Source organism: Gigantopelta aegis, chromosome 10 (assembly GCF_016097555.1).
Source record: "Gigantopelta aegis isolate Gae_Host chromosome 10, Gae_host_genome, whole genome shotgun sequence".
Taxonomy (NCBI): domain Eukaryota; kingdom Metazoa; phylum Mollusca; class Gastropoda; order Neomphalida; family Peltospiridae; genus Gigantopelta; species Gigantopelta aegis.
The window spans coordinates 23,452,276-23,473,432 of record NC_054708.1 but is presented as its reverse complement, the minus strand read 5'-3'; the positions used below and the strand labels follow the sequence as shown (position 1 = coordinate 23,473,432).

Sequence of the window (21,157 nt, the reverse complement as noted above, 5' to 3'; positions counted from 1 at the left end):
TAGAGTGTCAGGTGCACATTTAATAACTGGTGTAGTAACATGACCTATATACCCCCATGACGTACTTTTCCTTGACCTTGGTATGAGTCATAGGTGTGACGTCATAGTCTGACCGTGGCATAGGTGTTTAGGTGTGTGACCTTGAGGAGGACAACACCCCGCCTGTGTCCCTGACCGACTTAGGTTGGGACTGACGTCCTTGGACTGGCCCTGTTTTAGCACTGACCGACTTAGAGGACAGTGACTGTTATACCTGGTGCAGGTGCCGGACGTGACTCATTCTAGCCTTGGCATACTTGGGCTGGTACTGACGTCCTTGGGCTGGCCTTGGTCAGGTCCTGACATCCTTGGAGTGATCTTGGACTGCTAGATTAGATTATAAAAAAACTGTCTTTTCGTGGCAACTTCATTCGCTCGTCAAAATAGTATACAAACAAGATCAACATTCAGTTTTGTTGTCGAGAAAAAATTACTCAACAACCTAAGACTTCCCCAGGGAAAGAAATTGCTGCGAAGAAAATAACTTGTCAACGTACCCTTAGAAACCAAGTCTTCATCAAGAAAACAGTATTTTCCGATAACTCTTACAATATATTATGGAAACATCAAAAAATCAAACTACCTGGTTGTTCTACACTTTTCAAATTTATATTAGTGGTAATAATGTAATTTGATATGATTGGTAAAAATGTAAAATATAATGCAAATCATACTGGCGTAAATTATTACTGTTTTAAACTTGAAACGGTATACTTCAAAAATCATCATTAACTATGGATACGGTCAACTGAATACTACTCACCAAATAAGCGACCGGGTGGTTTGACAACTTGTTACTATTTTAGAAACGGCATTCAAACGTTTATATGTGCTTGTTTGATTCACGAGTTTATATTAGCTTATATATTCCAATATATACATATGTACCCTAGATATATTTAGCAGTTAAAACATATAGTCTGAAAATACGATCAGCAATACCTATAGTTCCATATACCAATATACTGACACTATCAGGATCTTAGTTTCAATACATCTTAAAGGTTGGAGAAGGGGACAACGTGACCCTTGATTAATAGGTTTCTTTTCTTGTTTGTTTTTCAACTTTTTATTTTCCTTTCCTCTGGGTAGAAATGAATATTTTTAGTGTAATTTTTCTATCCTTGTTGTATACATTTTTACATCAAGAACTAACGATATTTCATTTAATCTATGAAATCTATTTTTCCTTTTGGGGGAAAAAATGTAAGGATAGTTTTGCTCAAATTAAAGACCTGCTTTTTCCTAACAAGTTAAAAATACAAATCCATAATAAAAAGACTAATAAGCACTATAACAGTATTAGGTCTATACATGTGTGTACATATTTCAAACATTCTTGAAAAGAACAAATCATGGCTTGTCTAAAAATAATAACCCTTAACTGTCAGGGGCTCGGAGACAAGGAAAAGAGAAGACATATATTGCATTACCTAAAAGGCAAAGCATTTAGCATTTACTGATTACAAGACACACACTTCACATTAGAATTAGAACCATTCATAGAGGCACCGTGGGGGTATAAATGCATATTTAGTTCTTATACTGGAAACGCACGAGGAGTAACTATAATGTTCAATAACAATTTTGAATATAAAATACATAATATAAAAAAAGATAACTTGGGAAACTATATTGTAATCGATATAACAATATAGGGAGAGAGAATTACTTTGGTGAACATATATGGACCGAATGCAGATAACGATATTTTCTATCAATATATTTTAGACTGTATTGAAGAATTCCAAAATGAAAAATATATACTTTGTGGAGATTTCAATTTAGTGTTAAACCAGGATCTCGATACCAAAAACTATAAACACATAAACCATTCAAAATGTCGGAAAAAAATTAACGAAAACATGGAAACATTTGATTTAATAGATCCTTTCAGAGAATTATACCCTAATCTCCGAAGATACACATGGAAGAAAAAAACTCCATTAAAACAAGCTAGATTAGATTTTTTCTTAATATCTAATAACCTGATGTCTATGGTGGAAAAGGTTATACTCGAAAATAGCAATCGTTCAGACCATTCAGGAGTAGTTTTAAATATAAAAATGAGTCATATAGAAAAAAGCAAAGGCTTGTGGAAATTCAATAACTCTTTGTTACGTGATAAAGAATATGTTAACTTAGTCAAGGAAACTATTACTAAAATAACACGGCAATATGCTTTACCAGTTTATGATTTAGATAATATCGATGCAATACGAAAGATGAAATAAATATTTCAATAAATAGTCAACTCTTTCTAGAAACATTACTCATGGAAATAAGGGGGAAAAGTATATCTTTTTCCGTGTATAAGAAAAAATTAAACACCGAATTAGAACAAACTATATGTGATGAAATACAAGCTTTAGAGGAAAACGAACATGTAGTTGACTGGAAAAGAATCGAAAGCAAAAAGTCTGAATTATTAGAATTACGTAAAGAAAAACTCAAAGGTCATTATATTAGGTCAAGGTCACAATGGATAGAAGAAGGCGAAAAACCAAGTAAGTATTTTTGCAATTTAAAATCTCGTAATTATTTCAGTAAATTAATATAAAAAATTCAGTTAGATAATGGAATAGAAATTAAGGATCAGAAGCAAATTTTAAAAGAAACAAAGAAATGTTACCAAAATCTTTATTCCGCACCATCGTGGCAAAATGATGATGATATTATTAAAAAACTATCTCACTTTAGTTTTAATAAATTAACTGATAAAGAAGCTGAAGAATTAGAGGGTGAAATAAAATATACGGAGGTATTAACATTCTTAAAGCTATGAAAAATGACAAGAGCCCGGGGTCTGATGGATTTACGGCTGAATTCTTTAAAATGTTTTGGATGGATTTAGGACACTATATAATTAGATCTATCAACTATAGTTACACTATTAAAGAAATGGCTCATGTACAAAAGCTAGGTATTATAACATGTATCCCAAAACCTAATAATTCAAAAAAAATCTTTAAAAATTGGCGACGTTTAACCCTTTTAAACTGTACTTATAAAATGGCGTCAGGATGTATCGCGAATAGAATTAAAACCGTTTTGGATAAATTAATAGACAAAGACCAAACTGGTTTCGTTAAAGGAAGATACATTGGGGAAAATATTAGATTAATCTATGACATTATGTTATACACAGAAGAACATGATATTCCTGGATTACTGCTACTAATTGATTTTGAAAAAGCGTTCGATTCTTTATCTTGGTCGTTTATATATAAAGTGTTAGATATATTTAACTTTAAAACATCCATTAAAAACTGGATAAAAACGTTTTACAATAATTCTTTATCTAGTGTAATACAGAATGGATTTTTTATCTGAAGCTTTCAAATTAGAAAGGGGTTGTAGACAAGGAGATCCTCTGTCTCCTTATATATTTATTCTGTGTGCTGAAGTACTTGTAATTATAATAAGAAACTCTAGCAATATTAAGGGAATCAGTATTGATGGCGAAGAATATTTAATTTCGCAATATGCAGATGACACAAGTTTCATTCTTGATGGTTCTCCCGAGTCTCTGTACAATACATTGAAGGTTTTAGATTATTATGCATATATATTAGGCCTAAAAATTAATTTTTCTAAATCAAAAGCTATATGGATCGGAAAGAAAAAGTTTTCTAAGAATGTGTTCCATCGTACGCGGTGGAAGTTAGAATGGGGCGCAACACAATTTAATTTGCTCGGTATCAACTTCGCAGTTAACATGGAACAAATAATTGCACTGAACTATGATTCTAAAATAATAGAAATGCAAAAATTAATGAGGTTATGGTCTGTTAGAAGATTAACAGTTTTAGGAAGAATAACAGTACTGAAAACTTTAATAATGCCAAAGCTAACCCATCTGTTAATAGCGCTACCAAATCCAAATGACAAATTGATAAAAAATGTAAATACATTATTTTTTAAATTTATCTGGCAGAGCAATACTGAAAGACTGAAACGGAATCTAATAATACAAAATTACAAAACAGGTGGTATTAAAATGATAAACATATCAAATTTTATAACAGCCTTAAAATGCACGTGGATTCGAAGAATGTTTTTAAATAACTCAAAGTGGATAACTTTGTTTAAATCGGTTACAAACATATCTTTAAAAGACTTGGTTATACAAGGCGATTATTTCCTAATGCGAAATATTGAACATGTCCGAAATACGTTTTGGAGAGACACCTTGTTCAGCTGGTTAGAGATACACAAATATCAAAAACCACAAAATGTTGAGGATATTTTAAGCATTAATATTTGGTATAATAGCAAAATATGTATAGGTAACAAACCATTTATATACAAAATTTATATAGATAACGGTATTATATTTATAAATGATTTATTAAATGAACAAGGTGATTTTTATACATACGAACAGTTTGCAACAAAATATCATATAAATACAAACTTCTTAGAATATGCTTCACTTACAAGTGCTATTAAATCATTTATAAACAAGCTTGGAACAATAAGGGATGACACGTTCACAATTCTAAAAAATCCGGTTTTTCCGTTTAAACTAAAATGTTTATTAAAAGACAAAAAGGTTGTAAAGATATTTATGATATGATAACTTCACAAACTATAACCCCCAAAGCACAATTAAAATATGCGAACGAAGGATTTATGTACGATACCAGACAATTGGAAAAGTATTATGTTATTCCTTTTCGATGTGTAAAAGTTTCAACCTTATCATGGTTTTAATACAGAATACTGCATAGAATCTTAACTATAAATAAATTTTTACACATGATACATTATGTTGATTCAAATGCTTGTGACTTCTGTCAAAATTCTCCAGAAACGATACCACATCTATTTTTTGACTGCAATAAGGTTAACCACATTTGGGGAGCTACAAAACATTGGATACAGACTGAAACTGGAATTGATATTTGTTTTAACCGAGATATTGTTATGTTCGGTATGGTTAATAATGAACACAGCAACTTTGTAAATTGGTTAATTATCAATATTAAATATTATATTTATAGTATGAAAGTACAGAAAAAAGTATTAAATATAAATGGAGTTAAAAATATATTGCGAAACAAATTTGAAATCGAAAGGTTTATTTCATACAAAAATTGTGAACATGAAATTTTCAATAATCAATGGACACAGTGGCTTAATCTTTTTAACTGAAACTTCTTATAAATAGCTTGTTTCGAATTACAGGTATTTTCGTTTGTAATTGCAGGTTTTTTCGTTTCGAAATATAAGTCTCTTTTCGTAGCATAGATTTTAAGTCTCCCCCCCCCCCCCCCCCCACACACACATTATTTATTTATTTATTTATCTATCTATTTATCTATTCATTCATTAATTTCTTTCTATTCTATTGTATTTTCTTTCTTTCCTTCTACTTTTCTCAACTCTTTCCAAGATATGAATCATAGCATCTTGGCTTTCTTTGCCAATCCCCAACCATATGGGAACACTAGAAATATATTTATATGTTAAATTACTATAATATTATGAATTTTCACTTATATAGCAACTCTATTGTAAGGCCATGAAATCAAGGCTCCCCAACCTTGACATGGTCAAACTTGGCTGGGGATAATAAATGATTAAAAAAAAAAATTCAAAAAAAATATTCAAATACTTTAGTAATTCCAAAAAAAACAGAAGAAAAAAAACAAACAACAACAGTATTTTCAAGTATTTTAGTGTGAAACTACTTATAGCTGTATATGTACAGGAAACAATAACAACATAAAACAATAAAACTATCAACGCAGACCTATGTAAGACGAAACGAAGTATCATAATTTGGAACTTCCTCTACTTTAAGAATCCATCGATGAAGTCAAGAATGTAATATCAATGTGTAGAATGTGTAGAATGTGCCTGTAAATAAACCACTTACTTCCGTATCAACAGTGGAATCCACGATAGAAACACATACCTGTCAACTTTCACGCATTTGGCGTGAGTCTCACGCATTTGGGAGAGCAACGTTACTATAATCTGACACTTTTTCTAAAAATTAAAATATTTTATAATTGTGGTTTATATTTTAGAGCTGAATGGAATTAATGCTGATTATGCAGGTCTCTGAATTCGTACCTATTAATAATAATACAGCATATTGAACGTACAATCAGTTCAATACCAACAATCACTCGCGGGTGCTACCGATGACCGACTTGTATGGTTTAACATTAACCGTATTAATTAGTAAAACTTGCACTCGCTCGATTATTCTTTTTAGAGATTTCCATTTTGGACGCCAAAGAATTGTCACAGGTTGACAGCTCTGGAAACAGCACATGCTATCTCGAACGATTCTATTTATTAAGCACATGAACAGACGGGAAATGAATTTGAAGAAGTCACAACGTATTTTCGCTCCGGTAGCTTGGAAATATCCCTGTAAAAACTCGTGACCTTCTTGATAATTCCACAATAACTTAACAAGCTTCAATGACCGTATGCAAGTAGTGCGTTAATAGGACACGTTGTCACAGTTTTATGGTAAAAGGGGGGGGGGGGGGGGGAACCCTTGTTAAGTAGCTGATTGCGATGTGAACTCTGTGAACTTGAAACAAATTAACCGCCAAAACTGCAGGGCCGAGACTTTGATAAAACAAACGGCATTAAACCACGTGGAACGCTTCAGTGTGACAAGTATTACACATGAAGGATTGAAAAGCACAGTTTTATCGCAACATGTGTAATAACCTCCCAACAAAGGCTTGACACGCTAAAAATACGAACCGCGTGTCGGCGCTGTACAAAAGGGTAATTGTGCTGCTGAAACACATTTAAATACAGATGAAAAATAAATAACAGTTTAGTTGGGCTGTCAATAAAGATATGCTATATAAAGTGAATAAGTTACATTTACCTAGTATGCTTGTTTTTGTACTTTAGTTCTTTTGAGTATCTTGGCGAAGTATGAAAAAACGATCACATCTGAATGTGTTAAATGTATCAATATAGCTGAACATCGTACAAGTATAACATGTTTTTTTGTGTTTTTTAAATACATTTCTGAGGGTATTGAGTTCGTTTTCATAAGAAGAAAGAGTTTTCTTATTTTTCTTATTTTATTGAAAGTTTATTTATTATGTTAAATTTTCAAGCAGAACCCAATACAATACAAGCATCCTCTATAAACCTGTAGGGGCGGGACGTAGTTCAACGCGTGTCTGATGCGCAATCGATCTAGGATCGATTCTCGTTGGTGGGCCCATTGGTCTATATCCAGCCAGTGCTCCACAACTGGTGTAACAAAGGCCGTGATATGTACTGTCCTGTCTGTGAGATGGTGTAGGATCCCTTGCTGCTAATAAAAAAGTAGCCCATTTAGTGGCGACAGCGGGTTTCCTCTCTCATGTACGTATAAAATGTGTTGAGTAAATAAAACATTTCCTTCCTTCTATAACCCTGCAGGCTTTGTGACCGAAAACTATGTAATATGTAATAATAACAAATATATTGAAATTAGACACTGCTTTGAAGAATTTTAAACAGCAGTTCTCTTACTAACATATTTTTGGTAGAAACTTGTCTAAAACGTCTTTACACGCATACATGTCCTTATTTAAACGATACCATGTTCTTTGTAAAATAAAAATTTGATTTGAATACACATTTATTTTTAGTATGCCTTTAGAAATTGTGAATTTGTTTTCTAAAGTCAGTATGTGGATGTAACCTATTAAAGATACAGATATTGTGTAATATTGCCCAATCATTGGTTCAATGCTACCCTGAATACCCGTGATATACTACTCAACCTTTATATATACCAAATATATGCCAACAATTTGTGCACATCTAAAATGTATGCAACTATGAGACTATGTACATCCCCACAATTATGCATGATTGATATACAATAAGTGCATTTGTTTGACATGTTTTTCTCAATATCCTAAACGAAGTTTGAAACTTTCAAATCATTGGCAGTATATTGCAGTGAAAACAAAACACAGTGCCTACATCCATTCGTCCATCGTTTCGAGCGGGACTTGTGTGGACTAGCGACATTTTGGTTTGGTTTTTCATTTATTTCTAAATTACAATCACTGTAGACAACTACACATGAATAATGGACACACATTGGGTTACATCGAGAGGCCTTAAGGGCGACATGTGAATAGTATTAATGTTCATTTCTCTTCATCATCTTTATCCTCATCATCATCGGTATCGTCGTCATTTACTTCGTCCAAATATTCGCTGATCCAGGAACGATACTGATTTAATTTAGAACGAATCTGTGGTTTCACATCTCTTTTAGGATTCACAGACTGTAGAATTTCCCTGGTGTTGGGGCCTTTGTCAAAGTAATGCATATATGTCAGAAAGCGAGAGTACGTGTCTTTAAATAATTTCCATTGCAATGTCTTCATGTTTCTTTCGATGGCATCTTGGGACCAGTTTTGTTTTTTCGTAGCGTTTCCTCTTGGTTTCGAAATAGTCCAGATTGATATCGAATTCACGTTCCGCCATAAGACGTACGCCTTCGTTTTCCAGCTCTTTATTTCCCTCCTCGCACGTTTTAAATTGCAGATGTCGCTGCAAGTCGCTTCCGTCTTTAAAGACCAGACCACATGTATCGCAAGACTGCATCCTCTTGACTTTTTTCAGATAGGGTTCTACCTCATCATCTTCTTCGTTCTCACTTTCGTTGGCGGGTATGCGTGGTAGTTTTCTCTTGAATGCGTCCGTTTGCATGATTTGCACTAAGAGCTCTTTCTCCGACGATGGTTGCACGTCTTCTGAGACATTCGCCGTTACGCTCGTGCTTTTATACCATTCGGACAGCCCTGTCTCTAAACCATTAGGCTGAAGACGCCAATGTTCGGGCGTTGTCGGTTTCAAGTCCACCATAAGATGTCCGTAGGGTCTGTGGGTAGCTTCCTCAAACTTTTGCATCAAATGACGAGTATTTTCCGAATACATCTGCCGTGCCAACGTCAGAACTTGCTGCTTGTCGATGGGGTTGTTGAACAGCGCCGGGTCCTTGATATGATACAGGTTCTGGTTGATGGCGATGACGGATAAGTTTCTGTGAAGACTTCCTTCTGTGAACAGGTCGGTGATCCTTGGGTCTTTTCCAGTTGTAGACATCAGGTCGTCCAAAAACGATAAGATTTCTGACTCTGGGATCCAAATAACGATCCTTTTCCAAATTCTCGAGTATGCCTTGAACAAATTTCACTCGAACGGTTGCCGCAATGATGTCGTAGCGGGCTTGCCTTCGTTTGTAGAGCCAGATGATTTTACGATCTCTTAGCAGTTTGTATACCAAAAATGTCTTCCACACGAAGTGGGTCCCGACACGATCATGGTGAAGGGATGTAACAGCTTAGATGGTGGCTGCTGCTGTGGTGATGGTGGTGGTGGTGGCTGGTGCTGTGGTGGTGGTGGTGGTGGCTGCTGCTGCTGTGGCGGTGGTGGTGGTGGTGGCTGCTGCTGTGGTGTTGATGGTGGTGGTGGCTGCTGTGGTGGTGGTGGTGGTGGTAGGCCTTTAGCATATTTTTGTTGAAAATGTCTTAACATGGCATCTCTTCTCGAGAATGTGAAACGACATTCTGAACATGTGCTCTGCATGACGACTCTAACTGAAATGACGTTGTCTGGCTATGTGATTCCTTTTATAGTATATTTAGAAATGCTTCTGTCGTTTTGAGTCTTTCCAACCCGTACCAGTTTGTTCTTGTTGTTTCCGTTTCAGATCGGGCTTGGCTTGTTCTACCACCTGTTGTGTGAGGGAGACCAGGACCACATTGGGTGCCGGGGGCTTGTTCTGTTCCTCTTTTTCTTTTTTCCACGTGGGATCATAGAGTTCTAGACATTGATCCACACTGAGCTGAATTTTCCCGCCTCACTGAATTTCGTAGTCAGACTGACGTTTGCCTTATGCTTGCAGCTTTTAGAAACGGGTCCACTTGTCAATGTCGGGTACATATAACTTGTATTGGTCAGAAATGTTGCTCCTCTGAAGGTTTTACCTCAAATGACGAGTTTTCAAAACTATTTTATTTGTATACCTTCTTTCTGTGATTTCCCGTGTTATTCTAACATTTGAATTTGTGTCTGTCTGTCACACAGAAGTACCAAACATAAATGAACTTGCCCTGTCATCTGGTTTATAAAATTCCCACCCAGGAACCCACTAAGCCGGCCCAGGGACACACTCAGGGACATATATTTACATAAGAGAGATACATTTTAGACTGGAGGGACACATGCAGGGACACACTTACACACTACCCTACTTTAGCTATGGATATTGGAAAAAAACATATATCAAGTAAAGTAAATCCATTGAGGTACCGTTCCCACCGAGACATGATTCCCAACTGACCTATAGGTCATAACGTCATGTTATTTTAAAATAACAGATTCAAAAGATACAACACAAAATTTATTGCTAAACAACAGATTCAAAAATGTAGTACATAAAATATATGACAAAACATACAGTTATGACAAAAACATACAGGTGTCTCACACGTGTTTGAAACATCTAATGTCTGAACACATTGTTCACATGGGGACATCTCGGAGAGAGTCTGTAATGTTCCATCACTGGATCGTCCATCTTCTTCCATCGGTAGGCGAGTAGACCACAGCAGAAGCACATGACGGCATCGTGGTTTCCAGTGTAGTAGAAACCGGCCTTGTCGAGTTTCTTTGGTTTTTGACGTAATTGTATAGGGTGTATACTACCAAATCAAATTCCATAGACGACAATAGTAACATATGTGGCTAAAACTCCTACCTGCAACGTATCAACCGACATAAACGCCACGGACATAAATACTACCACCCTTACACTTAAAGTGAATCAGAAAAAAATGGGGGTCAAGCTGCTCGTTTCTGAGATAACGGGTAGCGTCTATGACTACCCTAGTTTCGCACAAAATTCGAGTACTTTTTTTTTACAGGTACCCCATACATGTTTCAAGCACAAGGCTACTTGACACATTGGTACTAGATGAAATAAAATTGCACATTTGTTTTACCCAGATGAAACTATTATTTTTTACAACCAACACACTCACATTTATAACCAATTACAGGACTTGTGGTGTTCACTTCTCTATCAAAAGTTGGGTGCACCTCGAACTTTGACCCAGCCGGAGGTTATTTGGTTTAGTACTACCTGTATGGGCCATCGAGCATACGTCAGCATCCGGGCATAGAAATATCTCATTTCGGGATGATGACAAAACAAGTAACGTCTCGAATACCAGTCATCCTCATAGGCAGCATCTGTGGCGTACTCACGAGCTGCATCTGTCCATTCGTCTTCGTCGTGAGCATCGTAGGAAACAGCATAGTCAGGATCGCGACTAGCATCCGTCTGATCTGTGGGTTCATCCACGAGTTCGCCATCTTCAATTCTATTCCCAATTTTGCGTGTAGTAACCGTTTGATCCGTATAATAAGTACTCTTCTTCTCATCTTGTTTGGTAGTCACTCTTTTACATTTAATTGTATGTCTTTCTGAACATTTGCAGACCAAGACGTCGTCCTCGTCGCTACTGCTGCTGCTACTAATACTGCTCGAATATCTCGATGCCATTTTCTTCGTACCGGAATATCTTCAGACTCCAAAGCAAAAATAGATCTCGTTCACAGAACTTTCGGCAAGCGAATGACGCTACTAACGAAACACCCCCTTTTTAATATCCAAATACGAGCCTACATAGGTCGTGGCCAGTCGTAACTAGGTCAAGGACAGTAGTTGGGGACACTCTAAGGACACAACGGGACTAGTCTAAATAGGCCAGGGACACGGTTGTTCATGGAAGTCGGTCGCACATGTGTCCCAAGGTCGTGCTCCTGCCTACCAGTCACTGCTATCTAGGTAGGTCAAGGCTAAGCCATGAGTCACACACCAAGTACGTCAAGGCTATGACACACCAAGGCCGCACCCGTCAAGTACATCAAGGTCACGGCCAATGTCAGACTATGACGTCACACCTACGACTCATACCAAGGTCAAGAAAAAGTAGGTCATGGTGGTATATAGGCCCTGTTACTACTAACTGATTGTCACAAAATATATCGGTGAACGCCATTACCTAAATAATGGACCGATCATCGCCCCGAAATAAACTGCTCATGTTCTATTGCAGTGCAAAGAACAAGCATCTATAATATAAACTCTTTAAAAAAGTAGGGGAACTCTAATACGAATGTACAATTGTCAAAATAGTAAGGTATATTAGCTGTGGGGAATGGTCATATGCTAATAGTTAATTAATTGGGCAAACATTACAACCGGTAGTTCAGTATTACAGTAGGTTTTATGATCACCAAAGATCTTGAAGGATGATTGGGGTCAGAAGTGAAATTTGAAAGTTGACGGTTTTTTTAAATCAGTAAATCGCAAATTCAAGCAATAAAAATGACTAAAAACAAAACAATAACAACTGTATGATCAACAGAATGAAAAAGATTGAGAGAATAATGTTCCACAGTGATTAATCGACCTTCCTGGAAATTGTCAAAATCGAGAATGACACCCCACGCACGTGTATGGGGCAACTGCGCGATGCACGTGCAAACTATGGAATATGTTTCGTTGTGTCGATACTAAGACCTGAACGTTCTTTTATAGGATGTTTGTGGTCAAAAGGTATATTCGCTCTAATAGTTGATATTAACATTAATATTTCAAGTTCCCCTACTTTTTTGAAGAGTATATATAATAAGGAAGGCAGTTTTTACATTTTCCAATCGTTCTGACCGCTTTTCCTCTTCTGATATGTACTGCTGGATGACTTCTTTGTACATGCCCGGTGCCGCATTTCGTAAGGATCATTTTGCGCTCAGGTTCAGTCGACTACCGTACACATGTCGTGCTAAATATTGCGTACAAAGATGAATTCCATAAATCCAACAGTAATGGAAGCTGCCATCTTTTTCACTTAAAGTAGCAGACCCTAGTTTCTAAAAACGCACGTTCGTCTGAGAAGTAATGGTTACAGAAACAAACTTTAATTATTTTAGACACTATTTCCCTGTTTAAACATCACAGATTTTAGCTTCTATCTGAAATAATCTTATTCAAATGTATGTTGCAGGTTTATAAATTAACTAAACCCGTGTCCATTTTCACGGGTTGAAACCAGTCTGCTCCTTTAACATAGTAGTGGCAGTGGGCTGGCGATCTAGACGACGGTCGTATTTTGAAGTAAATCCCAGTGTAAGGATACCATGCCCCATCTAATCGTACCTGTGCTAAGCACGGATTACATTTTGTTAGAATATAAAATCTAAAATCTCAATAATATGGAATAAACATTAAAGTCGCTGATCGTAGCTTGAGTGTATACAAAGAACAGGACGACATAAAGAAAACAAAAAACACTGAATTTGCCAAAATTGATAAAGTAATCAAAAAAGGTTTTAAGTTAACGGGGAGGGGGCCTATAAATACCCTAACATATTTTATACTGCTTAAAAATTAGCATCAACGGTTTTTAAAAAGGAAGAAAATGTTTTATTTAACGACGCACTCAATAAATTGTATTTACTGTTATATGGCGTCGGACATATGGTTAAGAACCACATATGGGCTATTCTTTTCGATTAGCAGCAAAGGATCTTTTATATGCACCCTCCCATAGACAGGATAGCACACACCACGCTCTTTGATGTACCAGTCGTGCATTGCCCGGTGCGAGAAATAGCCCAATGAGCCCACCGACAGGGATCGATCCCAGACCGACCGCGCATCAAGCGAACACTTTACCAATGGGCTACGTCCAATAGTTTTAAATGTGGAATACCATGTATAGTGACATTAATATTCAGTAGTACTATAGACATGCATGCATGGAGAATCGCAAATATCGCTACAATCTCATTTTGACATTTTATCGGTCGAGCCTTTATATTTTAGTGCAATAATACCATAGAGGACTAGACATTTTTATTCAGTTAATTTGAAGAACCTTACCTTTAATTGTTACATATTTCACACAGTAATCAGTTGCTCCTTCTGTATCTGTAGCCTTGTATGTTAGTGCGTGTCTCCCTTCGTAAAATTTGCTACCGGATGTTGGTCCCCCAACTTGTGTTATTCTAGAAATACAGAATCAAATAAATGCAGCTGAATACGTGTCATTAAAATATTCTCAAAATTATCAAATCCAAATTATAATCATCATGTCCATCATTATTATACATTTATTCATGCGTTGTTTAGTAGTAGTAGTAGTAGTAGTAGTAGTAGTAGTAGTAGTAGTAGTAGTAGTGGTGGTAGTAGTACATTACTAGTTAGCAGTGGTAGTAGTTGTTGTAGTAGTAGTAATAGTACATTACTAGTTAGTAGTAATAGTAATAATAGTAGTAGTGGTGATGGTGGTAGAGGTGTTAGTGTTGTGGTGGAAGTAGTAGTAGTAGTAGTGGTAATGGTAGTAGTAGTAGTACATTACTAGTTAGTAGAGGTAGTAGTAGTAGTACATTACTAGATAATAGTGGTAGTTGTATTAATAATAGTAGTAGTAGTGAAAGTAGTAGTAGTACATTACTAGTTAGCAGTGGTAGTAGTAGTAGTTGTAGTAGTAGTAGTAGTAGTAGTAGTAGTACATTACTAGTTAGTAGTAATAGTAGTAGTAGTAGTGGTGATGGTGGTGGTAGAGGTGTTAGTGTTGTGGTGGAAGTAGTATTAGTAGTAAAAGTAGTAGTAGTAGTACATTACTAGTTAGTAGAGGTAGTAATAGTAGTAGTATATTACTAGTTAATAGTGGTAGTTGTAGTAGTAGTAGTAGTAGTTGTAGTAGTGATAGTAGTAGTAGTAGTAGTAGTAGTAGTAGTAGTAGTAGTAGTAGTAGTAGTAGTAGTAGTAGTAGTAGTAGTAGTACTTGTAGTAGTGATAGTAGTAGTAGTAGTAGTACTTGTAGTAGTGATAGTAGTAGTAGTAGTAGTAGTAGTAGTAGTAGTAGTAGTAGTAGTAGTAGTAGTAGTAGTAGTAGTAGTAGTAGTCATTTATCTGCGTTTTAGACTTACATGTATGTAAAATAAATGTGCTACGATCACCTGCCCCCTCACACCACACCACAAAACTAAACAAAACAAAAATCAGCGATAGCTGTACTTACTTGACACCCCATTTGTCATCGCTCCATCCAGGTCTTCCCAATTTAATCACCACGTAATCTTTAAAGTAATCGGCCACATAGCTAGTGTCGGCGTTACAATCAATAGTTGGTGGAATGTTGACTGAAAAGTGTAAATCAACATCACACCTTCTTTCGTATTATGTCCTTTTTTGGACATTTTGCTACCAACGAATGCAAATAATTACATAACTATAACGTGGTGGTTTAACATAGCAGATTTAATAAATTTGAAAATATAATAATAATTTACTTTAAGCCAATTACATTGTATTAACATCCATCGTTGAGTGCTCCTTTTGCTCACTGTGCAATATATAACTTTTATTAACATTACCTGTATGCAGAAGTTATATACCGTAAATCCTCGAATAGAAGCCTAGGCTTTTTTTTTTCGTGACTCTCTGATACCCAGTCTCTATTCAAATGAATGAATGAATTAATAAATGTTTAACGACACCCCAGCACGAAAAATACATCGGCTATTGGGTGTCAAGCTATGATAAACGCAAAACAGTAAATGATGAACCACATCAATATAAAAATTCAATATTTAAATAAAAACACAGTGTAAAGGACTGTGCAAAAATACAGATAGATACAATTAAAATTTAGTATAAAAGTCAGTATCTCGAAGAAATTGTAATAAAAGTTCTGGATGGAATCGAAATGATATCATCACATTACTTTGGCCAAACTATATTTTTTTTCGAGTTTTTATGATGGTTAATACCCCACCAAAATGTGGAACACCGTCAGAGTACACTGACAGTGCTCACACTGAGGTGGAGGATCTTTCTTTCAGATAAATGAATGGGTCAAATATGTATGACCGATGCGGGCACAACACAAGACTACCTCATCCTTCTTGCACTGTCAATAGGAGGACTGCCACTCTCCCAAGACCGGCTTGATGGTCTCTATTCAAGGCAGGCTTCTTTTGTTTTTCATGCAACATTTTCTAATAATATTATAACCGTATTGTAAGGTCATATTCTGATGTAGGCTTCCAAACATGTTTTGTACATGTGGAAACCTCTTATCTCACTGTCACGGGGATCCTATAATACCCATAACTGAATAAAACACGATTATCCAAATATCTCTTCTAACGGTATATCTATTAGATCTCTCTGTATCGGGCAGTCTAATACCCGAGTGGCTCGGCTCTAGGTATATCAGAGAATATATCTTATATATATATATATATATATATATATATATATATATATATATATATATATATATATATATATATATATATATATAGCACGTTTAGTTCACTAGAAAACACAACAAAACACAATACACTTTGGAATCTGTATTAACCTTACGCTGACAAATATATTTGCCGCAGTTAATTAATTAACAACAACAATAATAGTAACAACCCAGAGCTAATCACTTATTAGTTAATCACTAGGTGTCTAGTTTACACAATATTCTAATCACTTCACCGTGATACAACACGCACACGTGTGGTAATTGAGAAACGCTGCCAGGGGAACTTAATTAATAAAGGAATTACAACTCTATTCCTAACTGGTTAATTTTTAATTAACCCTTAACTACTCATGGAGTAACCTGTAATACAGAATTAATACTGGTACATATCCCAATAAAGACAATAACCTACAGTTTACCTAGGTCCTCTAGGATGACTGGCTAAGCTTTAATATTTTAGACAGTGAAGCCTACAATTTACTTCGTCAGATTACCGAATACACTGTCTAAATAATATTGGTATAATACAGTATTAAAATATTTAAAGTCACATCAGTCACATCAAGGTTATACAACAGAGCAGAAAAATATATTTACCAGTCCTGTCGGACTACGTTCCCCGGTAGCCTTCCAATGTTTCTCCTCGATATCTCTAAAATCCTATCTATTTATTCAAAAATCTCAGAGACAGCGAATATCGCCTGGGGGCACAACGCGGTACTTCACCTATCATGTGATATTTCCAGAACTCCCAGAGTCGGTATATTTTCTTAGATGGCCAGACTTACTGTCGGGAGTTCGCCAGCAATACCCCGGTCATAAACCGCACTACCGGAGTTATTACGTAACTACTGGCCACATGGCCTCCACACCTGATCTGGGTGTGTATTAGAATGCACGGTCGCGCGGAGGTATCACGTAACCAAGCTGCACACGGCCCTCTAAAGCAATTAACATCGCCACAGGCGAAAAGATAAGAGCATTTTCCGTCACACTCACTTAGAAATGAAAACCAATTACCCTTTCCTGTTCTAGCCATGTGGTTGTTAGCTTTTGACGTTAACGGAAATGTCGATTATAACGTTGTCATTAACTTCACAAACCTACAATAGCGGAAGTTGGCCTTTATAGAAGGTGGGCTGCTATTCAAGGGTTTACGCTGCGTGCGTGTGCTTGCGTGCGTGTGCTTGCCTGCGTGTGTTTGTGTGTGTGTGTGCGTGTGTATGTACGTGTAGTTACTTAAAATGCATAGCTGTACGTAATGTTTCATAGTGCCACATCCAACATGTCATTCCTGTTTTACACAGTTATTTAACGACGAAATTCACAGAATCCATTGCGAATCTGCGTTACGTACCGACTTTGAATCAATATACCCATTCCACCTCTAGTACCAAACTGGCCAATATTTTCTTATCATGAAAACGATTTTGTCTGCGGTACTCGTAAAATGATGGAAATGACAACTTTTTCAAATGATCACATAATAACCGTATGTTAATCAATATATGTTATATTGATGTTGCCTGTTAACGTCGTGTTACGGTATTGAAAATGATCACACAATAACCGATGTTAATCAATATAGGTTATATTGATGTTGCCGGTTAACGTCGTGTTACGGTATTGATATGAAACTTGGCGACAGCGTAACATTTGCCTCCTAAATATTTTAGTAAATGAAATTAATGTTTTAATGCTGTAATATGTAGAAAATAACGTTTAATAATATCAATTTATTTGTCAATTATTTACCCATATAGTCCTGACGATATATCGCTTCCCCTTATGCATGGCGACAAATGGAGAATAGTACATGAGTGCCCGTTAGATACCATTTATCTCACAACGAGGTGTTTTAAAATGTATCTAACGAGCGAAAGCGACTGTGATACGTTTTTAAACAACACGTTGTGAGATAAGTATCTAACGGACACGAATGTATTACATATTTCTTACATAACTTCGAAAACCAGGTTTTAAGGAAATTCTAACATCTTTTTCGACTAAAAGTTATTTACAGCCGTTGCACTTAAGCGTCACATACATATGATTGTCAGGTTAACTATACCTCACAGTGTAATCGATTTTTATCGCGCTCTTTCTTCTTCTTTTTTTCTTTTTTTTTCTTTTTTAATTGGACGTATGACATTGGCGACTTGTTTATCACCTAGGAGCAGCCAGTCGTATGTCTTGAAATTGTTAACACGCGTACATGTGTAAACAAGTATGTGTAATCATAAATAACGCGTGATGTTCTCACCAACGGGTGTGTAAGAAGGTGATTTAGCTAACATGTGACAGCATTGGGTTTTTGCAAAAAATTCCTAATCAGCGAACCAGAGAAAGAATATCGTGAGTAGAATAATGACTTTATATTGTAAGTTACTATTTAGTTACAAATGAGAATCTTGTGCATATTGTTGTAAACATTAGCTCCGAAAGGCTGGCGACATCAATTTTGGACTTTATTTAATACTGAAAACAAAATGTATATATAAACTGACCAGTACCTTTTAGCTTTTAGAATGTAGAATGTTTCGATTAAGAAGTATAGACACTTTCTAATAATGTTTAATATACAATATAAATTAAACATTTTGCTTTGATTTCTGTAAGACATTGATTCACATGGTTTAAGACATTATAACCCATTCTTTTTGGAGACAGTAAAACTATAAAAAGTAAAATAAACATACACGCTCTTTCAACATGCTTCCAAGTTCTTACCGCTCCTTTTTCCACTGTAAAATATAAACAGATGTGATTGAATTCATGTGACATTTCATGTCCGGAAACTGGAAAGAAAATGTTACGTCATTAAAATATATATATATATATAACTTGTAAAATGGTTAAGATAGTTAGATGCCTTATAAATGTAATTATATCGAGACGTGTGTGGCATCGATGACTATCTTTGAGAAGAGCAATTCTAACAACTGCTAGTGCAGGCTGATATGTAATTCCGTAGGATTTCTGTGCTAAAATTGATTGTATTGCACATTTCGTACCATGTTAGATCAAAATAAAAGAAACCTTTAGGGTCCGAATTTTTCATGCCCCGCAACCCCCTTTTCGAGCCATTTTTCAAAATGGCCGCCACCAGACAGGACTAGCGGGAAAGCTCAAACAGGAACAAATTGGTGGATTTTTATGGTTTTTGTGTCTAACTAGGTGTTTTTTAGGGTGCCGAATCCGATTATTAGGGTTCTAAGTAGAGGGCAAGGTCATTTGGACAAGGTCAAGGTCGCAACTGCAATACAGACTGAACAAAAATTACTTTCCAGTGAAGTGAAGAATTTATTCATAGCCATAAAACTATACAAGCGCTAGCATAGTAAATACTAATAAAAACATTAAAGGTGTATGGTGTAAAACAAGTGGGAATAGACACCAATAAGCAAGAATACTTTAGGCTGTCTGTATCATTTGAAACGAAGAATGGACTATGCGAACTCCTGGCTCAAGCTCTGTTGAAGCAAATCATGTTCACCTACAACACACTAGTAAAGGTCAATTCCCTCATACAGCTGAAGAAGACTTAAGCAACCGGAACTTGATTCCTTTTCATATTGTTGACAGTTTTTTGTGACAGCACATTCAGAGAAATCCACGTACAGTCCCCTGATACAGATGTGTGTATTCTCTTGGTAGAACTCGCCTCTAATGATCGCCTTGGTACTCTCACTCAGCTGAAGTTCCGCACTGGCATGGGTGTGAAATATGAAGAAATATATATACGGGCATGTGTGCCAGTAATTGGTCAGCAAAAGTCCCATGGTCTTATATGCCTACACAACTTCTCTGAAGCTGATTGAGGCAGGACGTCATTGGAATTTCAAACAAAAAGATGGCAGTATTTCTCATTCCAGTCAGTGCACAACGACTGGTATATCAAAAGCCGTGGTATTTGCTATCCCGTCTGTGGGATGGTGCATAAAACATCCCTTGCTACTGATGAAAACAAATGTATCCTGTTTCCTCTCTAAGACTCTTATGTCAGAATTACCAAATGTTTGACCTCCATAGGGTCTTCACGAGTCCAAAATATTGGACTCGAGTACCTAAGGGCTAAACGCGACCCGGATCCGAGTACCTAACACTAGATAATAATGAGACTAAGGCATAAAGAAAACTAGCATTATGCATTTTAATTCCAGCGCTGAACATGAATGCCAAGTCATGCCATTGATACAATGGCCCATTATATTGCATTCCATGTTGTCACATTCAGCTTTTCTTTCCCCTCCACGTCTCGTAGCCCTATAATGTAACCGGCGACAAATATAGTATGGCAAAATGATGTGAAAAAAATAAAAAAATAAATGAGAGTGCTCTTCCTTGCACAGGTACTCGAGTCCTGTGAATGGACTCGAGTCTTGGTAGACTCGGCTCGTGCCCGAGTACTCGAGTACTCATGGGGACCCTAGACCTTCAACAGCCTTTAATAAATTAATAGGCTCTAGTGGTGTTGTTAAACAAGCTTTAAAACCTCGAGGCTGAGATGTTCTCTCTCTCTCTCTCTCTCTCTCTCTCTCTCTCTCTCTCTCTCTCTCTCTCTCTCTCTCTCTCTCTCTCTCTCTCTCTCTCTCTCTCTCTCTCTCACTCGCACCGCTCTGTTGTCCGAACTAAGTTCGTCTACATGCGACACAAATCCTGTGCATGCCTTTCCATGTACGTGTCTTGCTGCTGTGGAAGAGAATGGTTGGTTACTTGAGGAGGGAGTTTACATTCCAAGTCTTTTATGCCAAGGAAATTGCTCATGCATAAAGAACAATTCG

At 36.4% G+C, this 21,157-nt stretch overlaps 1 protein-coding gene across 1 annotated transcript in view; it reads right to left on the bottom strand.

Moving 5' to 3' along the window:
- Positions 1–21,157, bottom strand: part of LOC121384661 (sushi, von Willebrand factor type A, EGF and pentraxin domain-containing protein 1-like) — a 50,044-nt gene that overhangs the window by 22,417 nt on the left and 6,470 nt on the right. The window contains exons 5-7 of the mRNA XM_041515146.1: positions 19,104–19,117; positions 15,132–15,252; positions 13,988–14,112 (exon numbers count right to left, since the gene is read on the bottom strand). Of these exons, the coding sequence (XP_041371080.1) occupies positions 13,988–14,112; positions 15,132–15,252; positions 19,104–19,117 (260 nt within the window). The remainder of the gene's footprint in view (positions 1–13,987; positions 14,113–15,131; positions 15,253–19,103; positions 19,118–21,157) is intronic.